General features: G+C 46.6%; 1 protein-coding gene across 1 annotated transcript in view; it reads left to right on the forward strand.

Moving 5' to 3' along the window:
- Window positions 1-26,079, forward strand: part of FER (FER tyrosine kinase) — a 1,097,899-nt gene that overhangs the window by 306,668 nt on the left and 765,152 nt on the right. Inside the window, exon 7 of the mRNA XM_086961004.1 lies at window positions 11,279-11,398. Within this exon, the coding sequence (XP_086817130.1) occupies window positions 11,279-11,398 (120 nt within the window). The remainder of the gene's footprint in view (window positions 1-11,278; window positions 11,399-26,079) is intronic.

Genomic DNA, 26,079 nt, shown 5'->3' on the forward strand with positions numbered 1-26,079 from the left:
ATCATGCGTCTGAACTCAACGATCAGAAGCACCCAATCCTGGCTGGCCGATATCAAACTCAATGCTATGAAAACTGAGTTCCTTCTGATCTCACCTCCCGCAAAAATCTCTACCACTCAAACCTGGCTTAAACACCTAACTGCACTCAATGTACAACCGACCATAGTGGATTCAGCAAAATCTTTAGGCATAACACTTGACGCCAATCTCCACATGCAGCAGCATATCAGCAAGGCAACTAAGGGAGCGAACTTCCAAATAAATACCTTGAGGAAACTTAAACCTTTCCTCCCAGCCAAAGACTTCCAAACTGCAGTACAAGCACTAATCATCCCTCGCATAGACTACCGCAGCATCGACCTCTGCGGTCTCCCCCTAACTACAACTGCACCCCTAAGAGCTTCACTAAACGCGGCAGCGAGACTCATCACTGGATCAAAAAAACACTCAATATCTCCCCTGACTTTAAATCCCTGAACTGGTTGCCTTTTGAAGCCAGAATACATCTGAAAATTGCCTGCTTGACGCACAAGGCCATTCACCTGAACTCACCTGGCTACCTCACTCAGAAGCTGACAATTTCCGGCGGCTCCAGAACCACCAGAAGCACAAAGAATCCTCTGCTGAAGCCTCAAAGATTCCGGAAGGAAAGAACTTACAAACGCTCCTTCTCAGGAATGGCGCCTAGGATCTGGAACTCACTCCCTCCTGAGACCAGGCTCATCTCCTCCACTTTTCTTTTTAAGAATGAAGTTAAAGCTATCCTCATGGCTAAATACACTTGAACTACTACTTTTGATCTTTTAAGACTTTGCGTCGATCTGTATTCTTGTTTGATCCATTTGCACATGTGTTTTACCTGTATTATCGACCTTACCCGATTGTTCATACTCCCTCCTATTTGTATTACCTGCATTGATGTCCTACCTTCCTAACCATGCTCCCACGTGTACCCACCCTACCTCTTACCCCTTGCCTATGTAAAGCGCTCTGTTATCTGCAAAGATCTTGTTCGCGCTATATAAAAGTTCTCAAAATAAATAAATAAATAAGCAAGCTATTGCCCAGAGTTGCAGAGTGGGACTCCATGATTGGAATAGGCACTGAGACGAGAATTATCAGGTCCGTCGAATTTTGAGCCCAAGACCCGCCGAGGCGGGGAATTGAACCCTGGTCCCGGGCTAGACCTCTGCATCAGGGTCTGCCGCTCTAACCATTGAGCCACACTTCTCCACGTCTAAAGATAGACGTTATGTGTGTTAAATAAAGCCATCCCATGCTAACCTGTGGAGCTAATGTACTATAAGGTGGAAACAACTAAATTGGCTATTTTTCCCTCACCAGGTCATATAAAACATCTTTTATAATGTTCCTGTGTATTTTAACATGGTACCCTATCCTTAGAGCACCTAGGACTGACCTTGGGGGTGACTTGTATATATAAAAAAGGTAGTTTAAGACTTTGGAAGTGCCTGTTAATTCCAAAGTCGAATTCAATCATAGTTTTATTTTAATAGCAGCCTGCAAGTCGGGTCTCACTTTAAAAATGACAGCAGGCATCACAGCTGTTTACACTTAAGTGCAATAAATCTACTGGGCCATTAAACCTACATGCGTTACCATATACTTTACTATATGCTAGGGACTTGCAGGTAGGTTGTTAGTACCAACTGTAATTGCACATAATTGCCATTTACCTTTTAAACAGAGCACTGGGCCTGGGCCTGGGACTGGGCAGCAGAGCCCATGGCAGTCAGTCAGTCAGTAACCACCAGTATCAGCCAGAAGTGGGGGTGATCAAGTCGAAAAGGAAGACTTTCTCACAATAACATACTCTACAACTCTGTACATGTCAGAGAAGACCTCACTCTGCCTCCGAACGACAGAGCCCCTTTTGTGACATTGAGCAGGGAGTGGTAGTCGAATATAATACCCATTTTAGAGAATATAAATTGTACTAGTCAAAGTTTTAGAACCCCAATTAGTCAGGCATTTCTGTACAATTCAGAAAAAATTGATTTGAGTTTAGTAATTATTGTAAGTAAGGGTTAGATTTGTGATAATGTTTCCATTATTTGTTTAGCAACACATCTGTGTTAAGGAATCTTTAGAAATTACCACTCTTTTATGTATGTATTTATTTAACGGTTCTATATAGCACTTCAAGAGTAACAATAGTATTGCCACTCTTTTGGTGAAAGTCTTTTCCACTCGCAACACTGGATGGCCTACGTCTCTGCGTGAATGGAAATGAAATAGAGAGTTTGCTCCTAGGCAGTGGTAACCCTCAGGCACTTACCTTTGACTGATTCCGTCTCATGGGTGCTACCCCTGCACCCTTAAGCTTGGTGAGAATTCTCATTGTCATCTTTGACTAAGAATTATTATGATCGCACAAGTGAATATTGTGACTATTAATATCTTCTATCTCTCCATCTGCTCCATTAGATTGTTTCCCTATTTCAGACTCCAACTGAATCATCCATGTTTGGGCAGTGCATTGGTCCTTTTATGCATAGATTACTGCAGCCAAATCTAGCCAGTCCTCTCCATAAACTCATAGAACAAACTTCTGAGAGTGCATACATTTAGTGGAGGACTCTTTTTCAACCTGATAGATCTGATGATGTTGCAAGGATCCTGCTCATACACAGAACTGTGCACAGAGACCTAGGACATCAGTGAATTGTGGTGGACCAGAAACTCACCTCAGTACCCAGACAAACCCCAATCAGCTAGCATCAGCGTCACATTAGCTCTTCGTCCTATAGCAAAGTAACCAATGATTAGACAACCTAGAACATGCGACTTAGTGCAAAACTCAGGAATGGTGGGAAGTGAGAACACGCGTTTGTTATACTCTCATACCAGTCCACAACAGGAGTAAATTAGAAGCAAGGGTAAGGTTAAAATATTTATTTTAACGACGTGATCTCAGGTGCAGTATTTTAGCCAACATAAGCAGACATATAATTAGAAATAATATGTTCAGCATTGTTAGAATTCCATAAAATACAAAAGGAGAAATCATATTACAATGATGGTGAAAATAGGGCGTATAGCGCCTAGTTTTAAAACCCTCCGTATATAAGAACTATATTTATAAACTAAAGAAGGTCTCTTAGGCTTGTTTGGGGGACCCCGTTACCTCTCCGCTCAGTAAGAGTAAATCACATCAGGATCAGCAAAAGCTCTCTGCATCCCTGGAAACGGAAAATCTTCCAAGTGTGTGAAATCATGGCAACTGGGCAATAATAAGGGTACCAGAATCTCAGTTGGCTCACAGCTGCCTAATTGTTGTGTCTAAAAAGCATTACTCGATCATGTCGAACAACAGCTACTATGTTTTGATGACCTTGACTGCTTCAGCACTCACTATGCAGACTAGGGGCACGATGTAAGTCTAGAGATGTTGAAAACAAACCTTTTCTCATGTGTAGACCTTCACGAAGCCTAACTTACAAAAACAGCTATATGCAGTGTCGTGTGCAAAAGCGGCAAAAGGTAAAATGCTGTTTAAACTTCTAATAAGCCATGCTAATATAACATGCGTGCAAAGCAAGCCTTAGGCCACACTACAGTAACCTTGAAACCTTGCCTTCAATTACAGATTTAAAAAAGGATTGAATTCACAAATCTTTGCCTGGTCAATAGAGACTTGCTGGAGTCTGCTTTGAAGTATCTTTACAAACTGTTTACTATCCGATTCATGCCTTGAAGGTCATTTTCCCTTTGCAGTCTCTCACTTAACCCTTTGAGAGACAACAGGGTAGGGAAAATCAGTAAAGTCGTAAGGCTTTTACCTTTGTTGATCCTCATTTCCTGTTGGGGGACCTCAAAACGTTCTTGAAAAATCTGAGCATCCATCTCTTCCACTGTAACACAGTGAATCTAATGACTTGGTTGTTTACTCTTCTCATGTCCAGTTTCAAAGATTACTCTTCATCATCTATTGTTTCCTTCAGCTCTGTACAAAAAAATAAAAATGCAATAATTATAATGTATGACTTGTGTAACTTTTAAACAGCTGCCTTAATGCCTGATGTTAGGTTTCTTATGCTGCATTTTGGAAGTTTTGTAAATAAGCCGTCAATGTAGTTAACAGTTTTGAATAGTACTCATTCACTAACAACAAACCAATAGTTTCATAATAGTTTAAAATTAGAATGGCAGTTGATTAACTCAAAACAAGATTGTCTTTTTAGCTCTGAAATATATGGAAATGTTGTGCTTTAAACTTCGTCTAAAGGTATATATGAAGGCATGGTCATTAAAACAGCAGAAGGTGAGTTCCAGAAAGTAGATGTGTCTTCCAAGAAAGTCTGCAGTTTAGTTTGGGCATTTCTGAACCTTAGTACTTCTCAGGTTGCTCTGCCAGAGATCATACCTAGATTAGATAGATGGGTAGATTTGTTCCCAAGGGCACTGAGGACCCCTGGGGCTGTTGTTTATTTTTGTGGTGAGGCCGTTTCCCCGAGCCATCCAGGGCCCCGGGGACCCCATTACCCAATGCCTGATGAAGAGTAGTGCCCCAGGGACCTCCCCCCCTCCCCCGGACACTGCAGTTCCCTTCCTTCAAGAGCACGGGCAGGGAGGGCTTAGACTCTTAACTTCAATGCTCTTGCAGGCATGAAACATAGGTTTTCTCCCGCCTACAGAGGCAGAGAAAAGCTGCTCCCGCTGCCCAGGAACAAACAGATGTAGCTGGCTTCTGCCTTACCGCAATGGATGTAGGCACGGGAGCTAGTGGAGGTCCTGGGGCTCCCCTAAAAGCTCCATGGGTAGCAATCGCTATAGGTGTCCTGGGTGGGGACTGGGTCACCCACAACCTTTTAATGTGTTGTGGCCCAGGGGATGGGAATCCTTGGGGCCTATAATAGGCTCAGGAAGGTGGCTAAAAAGGCAGGAGCCTGCTTCTTTTTATTTTTATAAATACTGCGGATCCGGGGTACTGTTTTAAAAGAAAAAAGGTATATGGGCCCCCAGTGAGGGGTCCCTCCAGGACACCCTACCTGTCTATGATGTAAAATAAAATCACAAAAAAATGCTTTCTAGACCAGCATCTATCTTTTTGCCACATTTGGTACAGTTCCTATTATCTATTTTCGTGGAATCACTGTTCAATTATCCTATGAAAAGTTGCTTGGGTAAAACTCATTTTGCATCCCTCTGTCATGTTTGGCGGCTCAGAGATTTGTTTTGGTTCTTAAAGGTTTTGGTTTGTCTGAGGTATAGGTGACCCTTTCCGGTAGCCACGGTGCTGCCGACAATGTAACACAAGGGCAGACCGGAAGTGATGTGGCAGGAAGTGAACAATCACCATCTTGGATAGGGTAGTAGTAATGAAAAGGATAAGAAAAGTCACTGTTATAGAATGGCGCAAGAAAACCATTCCCAAGGAATTCTGGGAGTTTGTCTGCCTGAATATGGGAAGAGTAACTTGCAGGAAAATGGCTCCCAGACATTATGGTGGCTGTTATATTTGTTCCCCAGGTGTGAGGTGAGTGTATTACTGTGCTCGCAGCACTTTGCATAGGGAGCCGCAGTTCCAAAACTGGAACTGCTCCATACCCGAGACACGAAAGAAACAGTAATGCACCACCACATAGATTTGTGGTGTTCAAGACGTGAGGGGAGATTACCATGGGCTGAACTGTGGCCCTTGGCTGATTATATGTAGGCGGCGCAGGATGTACCCGCGATGCCAAGACAGCTACAGTGGGCCGTGCAGAACCGTGGGTTGGCCGAGAGGAGGAGGGAGGGGCCACTGGCTGAACAGCAGCTTGCGCTGGTGAAGATAGACGTGTTGCGGGCCGGACTACAGCCTGCGGTGTAACTCACCCCCAATTTCTCGCCCCTGAATTTGACGGATCACCCCGAAACCTTCCAGGAAGGAGCTGAGATGGATGAACCTTTTGTTTTGGGATGTTTCATGAAGGTTCATCAAACTGTGCCAAAGTTATATGGAAAGCAAAAAACATTTTTCCTATCAATACATTATCCTAGCTATAACTAGCAAGTAGTGATCGTGACTGAGTAATATAATTAGTTGGCATCCAGGCACCTCACTACGATATTTGACTATAAATTGGCCTGACTTGTGGATTTAACACAAGGGCGAACACTAATTGGTGAGTGGAAACAGTTGCCTATACCTCATTTGTTGGGAACAGTGGCCACCATTACTTCGACCACCTTTGGATGGGTGCTGAATTGTGCAACAATGGAAATAGTTTGGATTCTCAATATTGGACCTGCATTCATTAGAAACATGAATTAGCGGAGCCATTAAGTCTGGTATTGGGACGCTAACATTTTTATATTTATTTAACAAACCTATGTTACAGATGTTTTAAAAAGTGTTAAAGTAAAAAAGTTTTTAAAGTAATGCAGTCTAAAGGTGGCAAACTTTTTTACCCAAAAAAGTACGTTTTGTAAAGCATTCTTAAACCAGTGTGCTAGGGAACAATTCCCCTCCCCCCGCCCCCCAAAACATTAGACCTCAAGTCTTGCTGTGATTGCAGATGTAGATCATCACTGATACTTAGATGGGCACTTAGTCAAAGCCCTGTTCCTTCCCGCCAGTGAATAGACAGGTGACCACGTTTATCAGACTGGTGCCTGGTGATTCTGATTTTGTCACTAAATATCCTACTTAGTAGAGCGTGGTGGTTCAGGCATCGAAACAGTACGGTTAACAGAATTATTTTCCCACAACTCTTCTGGATAGGAAGTCCAAGAGGATTGAGACATTTGAAAAACAAATGTTATCTACGAATAGCCTTATATGCATGTCCTCAGGGACTTGGCCTGCAAGATCTTGCCGGTGGTATCAGAAAACTTTAGAGCCTCTCTGGCTGAAACAATTACTGGGGACCAGCACGCAGCCTAATATGTGATTTGTGAAGTTGTGGGACGGAACCACGCATGTGATAACCATTAATGCCAGTTCCACGTGGTCTTAACCAAGCAAGTCTTAACCAAGCGTATGCCATTACCACAAAATATGCATTTTTAAGGCATGTATGACAAAGACATGTGTGGTTAAGACTGGTCAGGTGAGTGTAACCCTTCTCTAAAAACTACCCCAAATTCCCCTAAGCCCTAGAAACTACCCCCACTTCTTTAAAACCCAGCTCCAGCCCCACTTACCTCACCGTGTCCTCTCCCGATTTTTCCTTTTCGTGGACCCGCCCATTCCAGCATCTAGACCGTGCATTGCTTTTACCGGGTATATTTGTGATTAAGGCAAGTGTGGTTATTCTTGCATTGTTCAGACACGTGTGGCTGAGCCCACAATTTTTTCGACCATTTCCCGATTTGTGCCAGCCTCAATACTAAGGAGCCCAGTTGATGAGCCCATAACTATGGTAAAACCGGTCCTGGTTTGCTTGTGTTCAGGTTCAGGGATGATATGCTATGGACTGCCTGAGGAGATCGGTTGGCACTAGCGTTGTGCTCCACTAGCACATTTGGATGCATCCCCTGAGGCATTCTAGAGATGTGCAAGCATCTCTCATTCAAATGCCTTTTGATGGCTGACACCTTTATGGAGAAAAATTAGGTTCTGCCCTGGAGCATTTTAAGGGCAATAAGGGAACAGCATGCTCCCTGGGACTGTTGACTGTTACCAAGCAGTTCCGAGACGTTCAAGGACTACTCCAGTGGGGTGGCATTCAGACAGCGTCAGTTGCCGCTACTACTGCAACAGTGACCTCAGACCTTTAGAGGCTGAGGACAGGTGTCTGGCACACAATGTTCAGGCCAACAGCAACACCAGTTCTCCCAGTTCCCTTCTCCTGCGGCATCAGCCTCTAAGTTACCTTGTTTTGCCCTTTGCAGCACTCAACCATCCTGTGGGGAAAGGATCCAGCATTTCCTTCGAACATGGTGGTCCATCACATGTGAAAGATCACTCCTATAAGTCATTCAGCATGGTTATACCATACCCTTTCTGTTTGTGTGGCTACATCTTCTTCGTACATCTGATTGCTTTTCAGAGAAGCACCTCTCCATTATGCTAGAGGAGGTGCAGGTGTTGCTGTCAAAATGTGCTACAGAGAGTGTTCTGGGCTTTTAAAGACGAGAGGGTTGCTGCTCGCTATTTTCTTATGCTATAAAAGGACAGAGACCTCTGGCCTCAGTAGTGACACCCTGGTGTTAACGAAAGTGGTGGCAGCAAACCTTTAGAGCTTGGGCATTCCAGCTTTCTTTGATCAGCTGTTGAAGGAAAACTTGCAACAGTCATTTCTAGGCCATCTCCAGTTTCCCTCTTGACATTGTTGGGCTTCACAATCAATGAATGGAATTCGTATTTGACTTCTTTGGAGAGGTTGCCATTCATTTTGGTTATCTTGGACACGGTGCAATTCAAGTTTTTTCGTTCACCGCAGTGGGCATTGGGGCTATGATCTTAATGTTTCGGCCTTGGCTTCAGTGAGTGTAGTTGTGACGTTTCTTGGCCTCTTAACCTCTTGCTGCTCCTGGGTCAGTTACACCAGGTGGCACATGTGCACTCTGCATTGGAACTTGACATTCCAGTAGGCCCAGCCAAAGGAAATCTGACCGATGCCGTCCAGATTTTGGAAGGGACAGCTCACTATTTGCAGTGGCGGCTGCTTGAACGCAGCTGGTTCAGTGGCAGGCCCTTCTGTTTTCCCCATCCAGAGCTGAAATTGGTGATGTACAAGTCGCTGCTAGGTTGTAGAGAGATCTGGTGGAGATGGAGATCAAGAGACTCTTACCTCCAGCAGAAGCGCAGTTCCATGTCACTCTGTTGTGGTTGTGGGCCACACTTCTTGAACAAAAGACCTTGTGGCTGTCCATCAAAGGGAGGCTGTTGCTAATTCTATGAGAGGTCACAGTCATCATGTCATGTGGTACTGCAACAAGCAGGGTGGAGTGGAGTCCAAGGTCCTGTGCCGAGGCTCAGTGTCTTTGTAGTTGGCTGGAGTGTCAGATCCTTTCCTTGTTTGTGAGCCATCTGGTGGGATCTATGAATGCCAGAGCAGATTAGCTCAGCCAGCGGTGTCTTGTGAATCACAAATGGAGTCTACATCACAAGGTGGTGCTGGGCAACTTGTGACAATGTGGAGAGCCATGGCTGGAATTTTTTGCCACAATTGAGAGCCTGCATATGTTTTGCTCATTGAAGTTTCCACAAAGACACTCGCTAGTTGATCCACTGTGGCTTGAATAGAACATTGGACTCCTATACGCATTCCAGCCCCGCAGTTAGATAGAGTATCCACCATGAAGAGCTTTAAAGAAATGAAAAAAACGTGTTTGACAAAAACATGTCTGGGATGTTACTAACCAAAGATTTGTACATTTTTGCAATCTTTATTTTTCTTTTCCGGTATCTCAGATGTGGTGGGCTTTACTTCTAAAGGACAGTGTTTGGGTAAGGTGTCTTTGTTGGATAGGCTCCGGTAAAGCCTCAACTTGGTGTTGGTGTTGTACTGAGATGAGCTCCACACATTGTTCAGCATCCTAAAGGCATTCCAGGACTTGTTCAGTCTGGTCTCGATGTCAATGCCTGCTCCTCCCTCATATTTTATTAGTACTGCCTAAGTGGGTGAACTCTTGATTCATGGCTAGGTCACCTTCCCCCACAATAAGTGGTGAAGGGCTTTGGATGCTGGGTGTTCCTGTTATGTTCTCTTCTGATTTCTTCCCGTTGATCTTCAGGCCCACTGGTGCATAGATGTTGAGGCCAGATATATTTTCCTGCTTTACTGGTGAGGGCATTGCTAGGTCATCCACATAGACAAGGTCCTCTAGTGTAGAGGAAAAGGTTCATCGATTGCCTCTGGCTTGGCCTTCTTTTGTGCATCACAGCACCCAGTCCTTGACCAGGTTGACATCACGCATCATTGTCTCACACCAGTCTTTACTCTTTGACACTATAGAGTAGGTTTAGCAAGACATCTGTAAGGAATTAAAACCAAGAAGTGCAGTGTAGGATATTTTAACGTTTTTGAAAATAAAGAGCAATGTAGGACAGGATAACTTATTTGCTGAAAGGGTTCTGCGTTTACACTGTCTATTTTCATGCACAGGGGAGAATTAATTGCTAGATGCTTTCATCAAGGAGTGGCCTACAAGTCTGAGCTTGTCTGGTGTGCTACTTAATGATATCTTTGCAGCAGTGACGTTGTGAAAGTTTTTTTGACCTGTACTGAAAGAAAAACGAAATACTGTATTTAAACGTTATTTGTTTAGGGAAGATAATATTCTGCGAATGAATTCAGCACTGTGAATTATGGAAAATAAAACTCCTCTATTAAAACACTTTAAAATGTTCACCTTACACATCTTTTCCCGCATTATGTGGCCATTCCTCCTCCTGTGTAACTTTCTTCTAACATAACAAATAACTGCAACTTGAAGCTCCTCATTATGATTAAGTGACCTGGTACTACTAACACCCCTAATGCCATTGTAGTCATGAAAGTATTTTAGGGTGCACCATCCTCGCACTTAAGTCTTACAGATATAACTTTTTTCATAGTGAGCAGTATCCCGGATACCTATGCTGCAGATATCTCTTGTATGCTGTATTTTTCATTACATTAGTTGTGTGTTTTTTGGTTGGCTGTTGTATATCAAGACTGCAAATACATTGTTATTATGTGAATACAACAGCTAACCAAAAAATACACAACTAATGTAATGAAAAATACAGCATACAAGTGATATCTGCAGTATAGGTATCCGGGATACATGTGCAGTGTGACGTGTCTTTATACTTTACTTTGAAAGAATGAAACCCATGTAAAAGAAGGGTGAATAAAACAGACTGGCATGGGGGCTTATTGTATTTTTATGAACTTAACAAATATTTGAACCTAAGAAAATCTAACGAAAAATGGTCGATTGTATAAACTGTAGTCTACCTATTTATGAGAAATATGTTGGCACTTTTTCACGGTTAAGAAATGCTTTTAAGTTGATTAGGTACTAACCGGTGATGAACCTGGCGAATTTGGGAACTAAGGGCCAGTTACAATGGTTCATCTGATTATACGACTCTGGGATAACGCCAAACCCCAAGTATCACTGATACTGGGACCACTCTCAAGTGGGTGCTGTTGGGGTAGTTTCCAAACACCCGTCTTTACTAGGCATTTATTTTGAGGCTGGGGGAGCGCGTGCATGTTTCTCAATTGTTGCATTGTTCGTGTCCGTTGCTCAGAAATGTAATGTCGCCTTGATGAATTTCCGCAGGTATGACTGTTCGAACTGCTGCAGTAATGATTTCACATTCTTGTAATAGGTCGCCAGAGTCTAAGGAACAGGAGATAGAATTTGATTTATCTCTGCTCGAAGAAATTGAAAATCTGCAAGCGAACGAGATCATGTGGAATAATTTAACTGCAGATAGTTTGCAAGCAATGTAAGTACTTCATGTTCAAAGCTGTTTCCTCTTATGACCGTCTGAGGACTGCAAGTTCTTATGCCATTTTGAGGAAATGTGCTAAACTAGTTTATCGGTGGATTTAAAGTTTCCCTCGGGTGTTAAAATGTGGCATATAAAAATGACACTTTGGAGTTGTGTAAATTGCCTCGAGGCTTCGTCTTCATACCCACTCCCGTTTACTAGCTAAATTGACTTTCTTTCCTCTCATGCTGTAACAGCACAGAAGGAATATAATTTAATGATTGGGCTGTGTTTTTCCTCATTTGCATGGTTAAGCAATTACCAGGCAACACCAGGGCCTTGTAAAGTGCTTTATGGGGTATGATAGGACTGAGAACATGGAAGTATAGCTATTTTAGTTTGCTGTATCCCTCCATCCAGTAATTACCTGCCACCGTAGGGAACAGATAGGCAAGAAAAAGGACTCCCTGTTATGGTTCATGTTTTGTGTGCTGTTTCTTATAATGTAAAATAAAACGGCATTTAACTTCAGTCTGGGTGGTGTGGAAGGTAGAATTAAGTTAGCAGGTAAAAAAAAAGCTGGACAGCTTTTGTCTTACTGTCAAGTTTTATGCAAATGCTGATGACACATAAATTGTTAACAAGAATTAAAGGTTGAAAATCTATGGGGCACATTAGGATTGCGGGCGGACTTTGTCCGCCCGCAACCCTAACGGAGAACGGGACCGGCCGCCATAAGGGCGGGGGTCCCGTAGATGGAATTAGGATGTGCCCGCCACAGTGGCGGGCACATCCTACATGTTTATCATTGTGGCGGGCGGTGCACTCAGCACCGCCCGCCACAATGATAAACATTTCAGCACACATTTGCATACGCAAAGCGGCAGGCACCGCACGGTGCCTGCCGCTTTGCATATGCAAATGTGGGGGGGGTACCATAGTACACCCCATGTGCACCCCCAACACTGGCATCATCTGGGGGCCCCGCGGGGGGGGGGCCCGCAGCAATCACCGCCTGCCTTTCCGTGGTGGCATTGCCGCAGCGGAAAGGCCCCTGAGTTTAGCCATCGTAATATGGCTGGCGGTGTCCGCCACCATATTGATCTATCACCGCCGCGGTCGCAGTGTGACCGCAGCAGTAAAGTCCCCATCCTAATCTGGCGGGGGGAATCAGGACATGCATGTCGAGCGGATTGCCTCCGCCAGGCCGGCGGTGGACACCGCCAGCCTGGCGGAGGCAATCCGCCCGACATCTTAATGGGCCCCTATATCTTTGATTTGTAAACGTGGTAGTGCAAAATCGACAGGTAAAATTTAATCCGATGATTTGCAGGTGAAGATTACTGTGGCATACGTTTCATAACTATAATAAAATGCTCTGAAAAAGTAGATCGTTTAATTTTAACAATGCTTTTTATGAACAAGTCCAAAACCGCAAACTTTTAACTAGATTGGATACTTTGAATTCATCATCATTATGGGAGAAAGATGAGATTCCTGAGGCAAAGTCTGTGAAGGTCGCCGTGGAAGGGAGATAACAGAATATGCTATTATTTTAAAAGGCAAATAATGTGTTGAATTGTTTTGTGCCTCTTCGACTCCGTTTTTGCAGTACGTTGCCTTAGTTTCTTGAATAGGTCGTTTATGAATGGTACTTTGAGTTTTTAGGATTAATTGATCTGTGTAAGAAGTGTGACTCAGTTTTATATTCTAATGTTTCTAATTTATTTAATTTAGTTCATGTGGGTGCCGTAATTATGATGCATTAGTACTCTTTGCTTTTATTTTTTGATGGATGCTTCCTGCAAATGCCTCATCTTTTAAATATCTCATACGTTAGCCTGGATCTGGAACTTTTCAAAACCCCTCCCATTCTGGTAGGTTTTGCCGGCTCCACTTCTGTGCTATCAGCGCGTCCCAAAGGTCTTCAACTCTCCTCAGGACTGTAATTGTTCTCAACAAGTTTTCTTTTTTGATATAGTTGGGTGCAGTTTTCCTTTCCGGTGTCACACCTCAAACAATCTGGTTTCAAGCCATGTTATGACTGTGAAGCCATGTTGCAGCTGCAAAGGTCAGTTCTCCATAACAGATACTCATGCCACCTGAATCTGGTACCTTGGATCTGACCACAACATCAATGCCTGCGAGACCTGCCAAAAGATGCAGTTCCTTTTCTTTACCCCCTGAAGTGGTGAACGTGATTTTACTTCCTAGAAGATACTCCACCAAAACTGTTTATTCAGGACGATCAGCCAAATGTGTTAAATCCATATGAATCCATAGATCCTCTTCTTGCTCACGTGTGACATTCTTCGTTTTGCCCTTTCGCTGGCCCAGCAGGGCTGCTCTGTTGCTACTGTTTAAGGTTAACTTTTTTTCTTTATTTTGTTGCCTTTTTAGCTTTTCTATGTTAACTTGATCTGAAAAGTACTATTAGTTATGGATTCCACACCTTAGAATTAACCCCAGGCGCCAGACTGAATCCGGAAATTCTTTCCTCAACAGTATCCCTGCGCGTCGGTAAGTGGCATCGGTCGACTCCGCATTTGTCGTTGGCGTCGTGACCGCCGGAATGACGTTGCAGTATCTACTTAGACGCCACCCCTGCTCGCTGACATCAGTACTTTATTTTTCCGCGCCAGCCAGCGCTGATCCAGAGAGAATGGTACCTCAAATCACTTTTTGACTCTCCTTTTGCGACTTTTTTGTCGACATCTTTTCGAGTCGTTTGACTCCTGGTGCACATAGGGATGTAGTCCCTAAGGCTTCAAATGTATTGTCAACTGTTATTCATTCAATATGAAACATCAGCCATACAGTAATCAAAAAATCAATGCAAAAGTTTCTTTCTCACATGTTTTTCTATTTGACTAAATGAATAGGTCTCAAATTTTTTTTCAAGCAAAATATCCAGATCATACATTTCCAAAATGCTTTTGTTCCATGATCAAACCAAAAGTGAAATCAATACACAAATTGTTGTTCCTAAAACACCCAATGCATTTCGGGTTACGTAGAACCCTTCTTCAGGGGTTAAACATTTTACAAATTATTCTCTTGTGCTTCTTCTTTGATTCTCTTTCATTCCAAGGGTGAGCACTACAACATAAATAATACACATTTCAAATGTATGTTTTGTTATGTTCTATCGATAATTTTTCATTATTCCAATGGGATAGCACTTATGATCAAATGAGCCGAAAAGTGCAGAAAATAAAAGAAAGGAAAGAAATGATACAAAAGTGTGGAAGCTTGTAAGCCACAGGAGTAATTTCCCCAGTGTTTTCTATATTGGTGTCCTCCTTTGGTGCTACCAGTGTCCTCATCCCTGCCAGGTGTCCCTCAAGCACACTCCACCCTCTAAATCCAGGCATTCCTACTCACGCTCGACCCTCGTGCTCGCTGGTCGAAGTTTCGATTTTCAATAATCTCCTCCGTATTCGGTCCTGACCTGAATTTGTCGAGTGACCAATTCTTAACTGAAAAAGTAAGGTTCCCCTTTTAACTGATTTGGCTCCCGCAATGTTTGCTGCATAATATTCAATTCGCACATCTTAGATGAACGCTTACCCCTTTGTATACTCAGTCACTCCCTTCCATCTCTAACGTTCCGCAGGTGACCTCGACCTCAATGTTTGTTTCTCACTCCACACTGCCACTATCCTAGTAGTGAATAAAAAATTATGCCCTTAGTCAAAACATCCTCACTCTGAGTGAGGCTCTGATAACGTAAAGTCACTAAGTTTCCATACCTTCAAAAGCCCGATAGCAGTACCGCCTCCTACCAAATCTGCTTTTTTTTAGCAGAGGGTCAATCAACAAATCAACCGCAGGACAAACCAACAGAACAAAGAACAGAAGAATCAGGAGGGGACAAAATAAAAAAGGTGACGGAAAGCGGTCGACCCCAACGGATAGTCAAGCGAGTAATCTAGTAGTGAACATATCACAAAGGATTTTGACATCAGAGGAAATTAATGTGCTTAACAAAGGCACATCATTTGTACCAACATACGTGTCTAACGGATTGGAAACGGAGATAGCTTTATTTAGATTCTTGAGAAAATTACGTTTAAAATGGTTCTTTTCCACCTGAAGTAATGACAACACACGTCCACAAGAAATCTTCAAATGGTTGGAGGGACCAGACACCACAGGTCCATAGCCTGAACAAAGAGCACAACGCAAGAGCAACAGCAACTGAGGCCCCGGTCAAATATTAAAAGGGACCCACACCAGGAGAGGGTGAACGGCTGCCTACAGGGGGATTGGGAGAGCGGCTTTGACTGCTGGAACCGGAGCTGGTGAGTCAGGCAGCCTGGGACATAGGACGGCTGCGATCATGACACCGAGCTGTAGGCTCCCCCAATCCCGTCTGTGTGTTACCCCCCTTGATGCCCCCCCCTGATCCCCCACCATGGGTAGCGATTGCACCCTCAGGTACAGTCGAGCAGTGGCAAGAGCAATAGCCGCGGGCGTCCCCACTTCAGCACGGTAGCGGGCTGCAATAACCTGGTGCGTCTTGCAGAGCAGAGAACGCCGCCTCACCCACTGTGCCCCCGACGCATATTGGGAACAAACTTCCCCCCCTACCAGATCAGCGAAACATCCTGGTGGGGCACAGCCCCTGAAATAGCCCAGGCAGGGCGAAGACACCACACAGCTGCAGTCACCACAGGATTTGCTCCCCTCGGCCTTACCGGAGCGCACAACTAAGCGCGAGTGGGCCCAGGGCGCTGTGACAGAGGCTCGGACAGCCCACTACCAAAGAACTTCCTAAACAGGCACACCAGGCGCCCAACAGGTACACCAGGCACTCACCAGGACTTTAGGATACCAGCACCGCCTTAAACTTGGGACTACGGAGGAAATCATCCCGAGCAACTAATTCCCCTGTGCTGCCAAATGCTCTCCACAAAGCAAACCGTGGCTACCTCAACCATCAAGGCGCTAGCCTGGCCCCAACACTGCCAACAAATCAACAGATTTGCTCAATCCACAGGAAGCGGTTGGCCCCCGCAAATCTATCCTAAAACAGAGCCCAAGGAGCCATTCAGCAGGCATCTAGAAGACACCTTGAAGCTTGGCTAAGCCACAATTGACAGCGCCCTGAATCGCGAAGCCTCAGGAATGGCAGTGGGCAAACTCCCTCAACTCACCCCCTCACTATACAAACTCTTGACAAGCCACCTTTGTGGCACTTTCACGGACCCCTTCACTGCCACACGAGAAACTCAAGATCCACAGTACAAAGATGACAAAAAGGAAACTAGTCACCAGGTCGAAGTCAGCCGCCGACGCAAACGAAGGCGCAGGGCCAATCAAGGCCACTTATCAAAGAGTCCTCCAAACGGCTATGATGGCCCAGGGTACAGATCAGCTTCCAGGGCCACTCATGATGAAGACAAATCAAAAGACCATTGCTCCTGGCCAGAACTCTAAATACCTGCTTCCCACACTCCCAAATGGCGCCCCAACCTCAGGCATAGCAGATTCCTCCAGCAGCAACCCAGGTTGCAGAGATGAGGCCCTTCACAACAAGCTCCCAGGCCTAGGCCTCACAGCCATGAAATGCTATTCCCTCTTCTGCCCAAGCACGGGGGCGTCAACAGCTCCATCCAACTGCTCTTAGCACCAGATATTGACAATAGAGTTCACATGAGCCTTTCTCCAACGAACTTTCATTCTGTAGTAGGGGATCTCTGTGTATAGTCATAATCTAGTGAATAGTCCCGCCCATGTGCGTGGACCCCGGAGCAATCAAAAATAATCTCTTAAAGTGTCGAAAAAATGCAGAACTGCACAGACACTTAAGAGAGAATTTAAAGACAGATAATGCAGCCTATAACCAGGCTACACTGTCCAGTACTTCAACTAGAAATTCCACCAAAAATCCACAAACAGCAAAGCCTGTCCAGATTTCCCTTGCCTTAGCAGCAAAAACCCTCTGGAATGATAGAGAGGAAGACATGGACAGACAAGCCCCATAGGCTGCCATTATGTGGCTCAAAACAGGATACTGTGCCTTTAAGAGAACTTTCCAGAACTTCACAGTATCCCAGAATGCACTGCAGGTCCCTTTTACTTTCAGTTCTTTTTTCCGGCTCCTGCAAGCAGGACCCTGGAGCATTGAGCTCTCCCTTTTTAAGGGTTTTTTGGTGATTTTTCACTACTCTTCTCAAAGTTAAGTGCTTTATTGTACTTTGGTGCCTTTCTCCTTGGTTCTTGCACTCTGTTTTTTGTCGAATATGCCTGCATTATTCGATAAATGCCCGGAGTGCTCCAGGAAGAAGGCCAAATCAGATCCCCATGAGGTGTGTATCCTCTGCCTTCCCTCTTCCCATGTCCCAGAGGAGTGTGTGATCTGTCAAGGCTTCTCTGGCAGGACCCTGAAGGACAGAAAGAAGATCAGACTTCAGGGCCTCGAAGAAAGAAGACTGAAGGCACAAGGTGGGTCTGGAGGGGCTTCCTCTGCCCATGCTGAGGCCTCTGGGGGGCTCCCCAGGGGCAGGAAGGCCAGCAAACGTCACCATTCTCCGCCTGGGTCGGTTGTGCCCACTATGGCGTCGAGAGGGATGACTACGGTCTGTTCTCCATCGTCTGAATGGAAACGACGTCGACGCTCGGCGTCGAGGGATGTTGCAAGACCATCAAGTCCCCGGTGACTATTTCATCATCGTCCTCATTGACGTCGACGTCGAGCAATCGATGTTGACAGGCCAGGCGTCGGCGCTCGCCATCGAGGCGACACCGCCGTTCGCCGTCGGCGAAGAGGAGACGATCATGGTCAAGGAGATCCTCGTCGTCTAGGTCGCCGTCGAGGCACAGGTCGCTGTCGAGGCACAGGCCACCGTCGAGGCGTAGATCGCCGTCGAGGCACAGAAGATCACCGTCGAGGCACAGAAGGTCACCGTCGAGGCGCAGAAGAACGCCGTCGAGGCGCAGAAGGTCGCCGTCGAGGCGGACGAGGTCGCCGTTGAGGCGAAGGCGTTCGACGCCGAGGAGGAGACGTTCGACGCCACGGGGCCGACGCTCGCCGTCTGGTCGCCGTTCTTCGACGTCGAAGAGAGGTGGAAGGAGGTCTGACGTTGTGGGAGGTTCACCAAGGTCCCAGGCTGGTAGAGAAGGCGATTCACCGGGCTCGGTGTATTCCGAGGTGTATACCCCGTTGGGGAAGGTGACTCCCCCTCCTCATTGCCGAGGGGTCCCCCTCCGAGGAATCCTACTCCTCCTCCGTTACCTCCACCGCAACCTGGACCTGGGTTGCCCAGAGAAGCCGCCTCCGATTCCCCCGAGGTCGACTTCATTGCCTATTCTTCCGACACCTCCCAAGGGTACACCTAAACCGAAGGCCCCGGCCAAGCCCAAGTCACCTGCTTCGGTGGAACCGGTTGATCGCCCTAGGCCGAGGAGGTCACGATCACGCTCCGGACGGAGAGGAAGATCGAGGAGTCGTCATAGATCCTCCACCAGATCAAGGCGTCGCCATAGGAGGCGGGGTCTAGGTCCCGCACGGACTCCTCCAGGACCCATTCCTACTCGCCGAACTTATCGGACTCCCCTGGGACCAGGGTGTCTCCGGTGGACGACATTACTACATTCCAGGAGGTTCTCCTGAGGGGGGCGGCAAAATTGGGTATCACGGTGACGGCTCCAACACCTACGACGTCCGTGATATTTTCGAAACGCTTCACAAGAAGCATTTGTCTCACCCTCTTCTACCACTAGTACCTGGATTGGTGGAACCTGCAGAGGAGCTGTTCCTCACACCAGCGGTAGTGAAGGGCGCTCCCTCCCGACGTCTAAAGAAGTACAGGGCCCCGGATTCAGACCCTACCTTTCTGAGAGTAGATCCGGTCGGATTCGGTGATAGTGACGGCGGCCAGGAAATTACACTCTACCTCCCCGTCCTCCATCGTGCCGCCAGATAAAGAAAGTCGATGGATCGACTAGGCTGGAAGGAAGGCATGTGGGACTGCTTCCACGGCCATGAAGGCTTCCAGCGATACAGCTCTACTGGGACGTTATGCCCGGGCGCTGTGGGACTCCCTGCAACAGTTTATGGAACGGCTACCAAGAGACAAGAGGGAGGACTTCCAAGAGATTCTCAAGGAAGGGATGCTGGTGTCAAATCAGGTCATCAGCACGGCTGCGGATGCCTCCCTGTTGGCTGCCCATGGTTACTGCCATGGAATCAATCAGCGGTGACATGCCTGGCTCCGGCTCACGTCACTCAAGCCGGAGGCTCAGCAGCGGGTGGTTAATCTGCCCTTTTCCGGTGAAACTTTCACAATGAAAAATAAGGAATCAGCACCCATCCAAAAAGTGTTTTTCTCAATAATTTCAAAGGTCCATAATGCATATAAAAGTCTTGTGATAAATGAGTCCGGATTTCAGTGAAATTTTCTTTTCCAAAGTTCTTTATTGTAATGATACAAGTCAGGAAAAAATCCAAGAACACATATGGATTCCCTTCTTAGCCGACGCGTTTCGTCTCAAACATTGAGACTTCTTCAGGGCTCCAATAACGAGTAATAGTCAACAGTCAGTACATCTTGCTGATGTTTCTTGAAAGCAGCAAAATAAGCTAGTTTCTTTATATCTTGATGAAGTGAGTTGACAGAAATATAGCTCATGCAGGTTCAGTAGTCCCTGTCTATAACCTCCTTGAGCCGGTGCTGCTGTTCTTGCCGTACTCGATCTTGTTATACAGATAAAGGCATGGTGGCCAGCACAAGGTAACACATCACAGGTAGGGCAGCTTCTCCGGTGAAACTTTGTTCGGAAAACACGCAGATGATGAAATGGCCCGCATGAAGGCGGAGGCGGAGACCCTTACGGCTGTGTGCTTGGAGAAGCCCAAAGAGAAGAAGTCCTGCCGGCCGTTCCAAAGACGGTACGGTGCACAAGGAAGAGGACGGGGGCAGTCTTCGGGACAGCAGCAGTAACAACAGCAGCAGTTCCGGAGACCCTTCCAGAAACGGCAAAAGGGTAGAGGGGGACAGCAGTCCTCTACCGCGAACAAGGGCCCGGCCGGGTCTCGACCCTGAGCGGTTACTTCCCCTTCATTCGTTACCCGCTCCGGTGGGGGGAAGCGTTCAATTTTTTCTGGCAGAGTGGAGAAAAATTACTCGGGACAAGTGGGTGCTGAATATTGTTTGCAATGGATACAGTCTTCGATTCATCAGCCCGCCTCCAGTGATCCCTCCGGTCAGCTCACAGTATCAACTGCGCGAGCTCCAGGCGGAGGCCGATATCCTGTTAAGGAAAAGGGCGATAGAAGACGTACCTCTGTCTCAAAGAGGAAGAGGTCTGTACTCCCGGTTCTTCCTGGTTCGCAAGAAGGACAAGAACGAGTTCAGGCCCATTCTGGACTTGCGGCAGGCAAACAAGTGGATTCGCAGAGAAAAGTTTTGCATGCTGTCGTTGCATCAGATTTATCCTCAGTTGCAACAGGGAAGACTGGCTTTGTGCAATAGACCTACAGGATGCGTACTTCCATGTACCCATTACATGCAAACACAGGAAGTTTCTGCGATTTCAAGTCGGCACCAATCATTATCAGTACACAGTGCTGCCATTCGGGCTGAAATCTGCGGCCAGAACATTCTCGAAGTGTATGGCAGTGGTAATTGCACACCTAAGGAAGAACAAGGTGTTTGTCTACCCGTACCTGGACGATTGGTTGACCAAGGCCTCCTCCTTCTCTGAAGCTCAAGCTCACTTCCAGAAGACGTGCGTTCTCCTGAACAAGTTGGAGTTGCACATAAACATGTCCAAGTCTGTCCCGATCCCGGTCCAGTGCATTCAGTACTTGGGAGCCACCATCGATACGCTGTCAGCAAGCGTGTCTCCTTCGGAGGAGCGACGGCGATCGATCCTTCGGAAGGCTCAGGCTCTTATGACTGCTCCATCTACAACAGTGAGGACGGTGTCTTCTCTACTGGGGTCGATGGCCTCTTGTATCTTCCTCACTCCTCATGCACGGCTACACATGAGACTTCTGCAGGAGTGATTGGAGGACCAGAGGAAAGGATCTTGGGATGACAAGATACGACTGTCTCTGCATGCTCTTCAGTCTCTGAAGTGGTGGTGTTCAGCGGAGAATCTCCTCAGAGGTGTTCCCCTCCACAAGGACATTCCCACGCAGACTGTCGTGACGGATGCTTCTCTCCAGGGGTGGTGAGCGCACTCCGGAAACCTACAGATTCAAGAAACGTGGTCCATGATGGAGTCCACGTATCACATCAATTTACTGGAACTCAGAGCTGTTCACTTGGCACTGAAGGCCTTTCATCCGTCCTTCCAGACCAACTCTCTGCTTGTACAGACGGACAAAACGACCACGATGTATTACCTCAACAAGCAGGGGGGCTCGAGATCGCGCACCCTGTCTCAGGAGGCGCAGACGATCTGGCACTGGCTTCTGGCCAGAGGACTGACGATAACGGCTACCCATGTGCAGCATGTTCATGCAGACGCGCTGAGCAGACTGATTCAGGAAAACCATGAATGGGTCATAAACGACGAAGTACTAGGAGAAGTCTTCGAAAGGTGGGGGACTCCAGACATACATCTGTTCGCCACCGCCGAAAACAGCAAATGCCGAGACTTCACCTCCAGGTACTACCAGCAAGGGACGCTGGGGAATGCGCTATGGATCAACTGGTCGAACAGCTTTGTGTGCGCTTTTCCACACATTCCCCTGATTCCAGCGGTGCTCATCAAGCTGTCCCAGTCCAGGGCACGGATGATCCTGATTGCCCCGGAATGGCCCAGGCAGTGGTGGTTCACGGACCTGCTTCACCGGTCTCTCCTTCCGCACATACGGCTGCCGTGCAGGCCGGACCTTCTCTCGAAGTTCGGGGGGCAGATGTTGCACCCCAACCTCTCGTCTGTGAGTTTGGCGGGATGGCTCCTGAGATAGTGCAATATGGCCACTTGAATCTGCCCGAAGATTTCATGGACATACTGAAGGAGTCTAAGCGACCTTCCACTTGGACATCCTATGCTTACAAGTGGAAGAGGTTTTGTATCTGGTGTGCGTCCATGAACTTTGACCCGACGACGTGTAAGGAAGATGTCATCCTTCCTTACCTTCTACATTTGGCGCGGTCTGGCCTTAATGTTCATTCCATTAAGGTTCATCTCGCTGCATTGACTGCCTACAGGAAAAGCCCTTCACAGACTTCCTTCTTCCAGATCCCTGTGATCAAAGACTTTTTGGAAGGCTTGAAGAAAGTGTTCCCTCCTGTCAGGCTTCCTTCGTCTTCATGGGAATTGAATGTGGTGCTGTCCAGATTGATGAAGGAGCCTTTTGAACCTATTCATAAGGCTACGTTGCAGCACCTGTCCTGGAAGGCGGCATTCCTCGTGGCCATTACATCGGCCCGCAGGGTGAGTGAAATTCAGGCGTTGTGTTGCCAAGAACCTAATACTGTATTTCATGCTGCTAAGGTTGTTATGCGTACTCACCCTAAATTTCTTCCCAAGGTTATTTCTGATTTTCATGTCAACCAGACTATAACTTTGCCTACGTTTTTTCAGAATCCTTCATCTCCAGCGGAAAGGTCCTTACATTCCCTGGATGTTAGGAGGGTGTTGAAATTTTGTCTGGATAAGACTCAAGATATTCGTAGGTCAGACCAATTGTTCATCAATTATGGATCAGTCAGGACGGGTCTTGCGACCTCTAAGCAGTCCATCTGTAGGTGGATTGTGTCCTGCATACAACTGTGTTACCAGAAAGCTAATAAGACCGTAGGAGGTAAACCTAAGGCTCATTCCACCAGGGGCAAAGCTGCCACGACGGCTTTGCTCCGTAATGTTCCTATTGCAGAAATATGCAAGGCCGCCACTTGGAAGTCGGTTCATACCTTTGCTAAACATTCCTGTCTGGACACTGATGCCAGGGCAGATGCTCAGGTTGGACAGGCTTCGCTGCGGAATTTGTTCGCACAATAGTGGTGTGGATTTCTTTTCTCCACCGCCGCTTTGGTGTGGGGATGGGCTTGCCATTCTATTCACTAGATTATGACTATACACAGAGATCCCCTACTACAGAAGGAGTAGTTTCTGTCCTGTAACTCCAGTTCTGTAGTAGGGGTATCTCTGTTATAGTCATAAGCGCCCGCCCTCCTCCCCGGTGGAGGGATTTTCATGTAAGGAATGCTACAGGTCTGGCGTGTTTCGCCTTCAAAAAGAACTGAAAGTAAAAGGGACCTGCAGTGCATTCTGGGATACTGTGAAGTTCTGGAAAGTTCTCTTAAAGGCACATTATCCTGTTTTGAGCCACATAATGGCAGCCTATGGGGCTTGTCTGTCCATGTCTTCCTCTCTATCCTTCCAGAGGGGTTTTGCTGCTAAGGCAAGGGAAATCTTCACAGGCTTTGCTGTTTGTGGATTTTTGGTGGAATTTCTAGTTGAAGTACTGGACAGTGTAGCCTGGTTATAGGCTGCATTATCTGTCTTTAAATTCTCTCTTAAGTGTCTGTGCATTTTTTCGACACTTTAAGAGATTATTTTTGATTGCTCCGGGGTCCACGCACATGGGCGGGACTATTCACTAGATTATGACTATAACAGAGATACCCCTACTACAAAACTGGAGTTACAGGACAGAAACTACTCCTTCTTCTTTCATCAACAGTCCGAAGACAACACCGAGCACGCCAATAAAAAATATAACAATCAAAGCCCAAATACACTAACCTCACTTATCTCCCCCTGCAGAACTTCGCACAGGCCACTGTACCAGACTCACCAGAAGTTACTCAAAAACAAGAGCTGGGAGAACTTATATCATCATTTCTACAACAACCAGAAACTAAAATTGAACAAACTTTGGAGCTCGCCCGCAGCTGTACAGATCCTCAAGCTGAACAAACCATTTTTACACGACCGATCAAAACATGGAAGACTCATACAGAACGGTTGCCTCCAAGTCCCCAAAATCCACCAATCCCCAATACATAATGCCTAAGCTCTACTCTTGCAATCCTCCAAGATGGAATTACAAATAGACTTACTACAGTCAATAGCCCTGCGCGCCTGGCGGATCTAAAACAAAAAATGTATCATATCACGTACGTGCTCTTTACCTTGCAAATTAACTGCTCCTGCGCAGCATTTATTGATCAGTGGGCTACCCTCCGAGCGGTCCTGACAATACTGGCGGACTCAATCCGAGACATCAGGTCCACTATTAAGTCCACAGACAACCCCAACCGACCCTGAACTACTCGTCGAGCCTTCTAAGCTCCAAGTTAATCCACTGGAAAGTCCACCTGAAACATCGACAAAAATACTAATCCTGCAATCACCCACTGCTCCAGAATCCACACCACCTGCAGGGCCTCCAGCCGTTGAGCCCAGTACTTCCATCAGCTGACTGAGTAAAGGCTAGTTGGCACACCAGCCCCTAAGTGGATGGAAGCTCACTTTCCAGGAAGACAAAAAAAGTAGAGAAAACTACAAAATGGGGCAAAAGCTAAAAATCGAGCAGCATCCAAACTCAGCCACTCACATACTACAGTCAGCGGCTGGTTCCGCCCATTTCTAACCTATCTTTACAGCAAAGCTCCCCCATAACAAGGCCAAGATCACCGCAGTGAAGGACCCATGCTCCTGCAACCAACTTTCACTCAAAGGAGCAGCAGATGAAGGGGGCATTAGGGTACGCTCTTCCAGCGCCTCCTCCACTTCCCTCCCCTGCAGGGAGAGGGTGGCGGCTTGCTCTATAGTTGTCTGGCTCACGCCCACTGTAGGGCTAGATGCATTGACTAGCTTTGCCTATGGGTCCATACCTCCCTCATCAAATACAGGGATATAGGTGGATGCCTGTATGCAAGCCCTTCTCAATACAGTACATAGCATCAACACCCAGCACCAACAGTTGCTAGAAGCCCACCCGGCACTACAGCACACAGACCTTTCCCATCACTCCAAGACCCACCAGCCCCCGAATCCCAAGCTAAAACCGTCAACTTACCTTACAGCAGTCACTCAAAGCCAAAGCAAGGCATGACCGAGGTGATTCTTACAGCGATAAAGTGTTAAAGGCCACCACAACATCTTGAACAGGGGCAGCATACTTCGCCTAATGACTTGCATTCCATTGTTGGCGCACATAAGTTCGGCGGATCTTACATGAGTCAAATTCGAGCATCTGCCAGGGGACTCTGACAGTGAGACAACTGTGTTTGGGCTATACCAGCAGTCACATCAGTCGGCAATGGTTCGTGAAGCCAATCAGTTGGCCGATTGGGGCATTGAGACCAAGCACCAGCCCCAAGACCGATATCAGCACATCTTAATCACCAACCCCCAAAGCCATGACTTACTCCATCCGAAAAAGCGCTGGCGGAGCCCGCTCAGGTAAAAATCTCTCTGGCAATCCCCTCCAACATGAAACCTTAAGAATCATATCATATCAAATCAAACCTAAGGCCAGTCCTCTCTGGCAAACCCGATGCCAGTAACCAAGATGGACATCAGGCTCAGTCTGATTACCACCCCTCTTGACAACACTCTTAAGCATCCTAGGCAGCACCCCTGCAAGGCCCAAATAAGCATCTAACCATCACTTCCTGGAACGTGGCAGGCATCCAGAAATCCATCAAGGCAAACTCTGCCCTAGAGTATCTCTAAAGCAGTGATATCATCTGTCTCCAGGAGACATGGGCAACGACCAGCAC

The sequence above is a fragment of the Lissotriton vulgaris genome, chromosome 3_1 (assembly GCF_964263255.1).
Source record: "Lissotriton vulgaris chromosome 3_1, aLisVul1.2, whole genome shotgun sequence".
Classification (NCBI taxonomy): Eukaryota; Metazoa; Chordata; class Amphibia; order Caudata; family Salamandridae; genus Lissotriton; species Lissotriton vulgaris.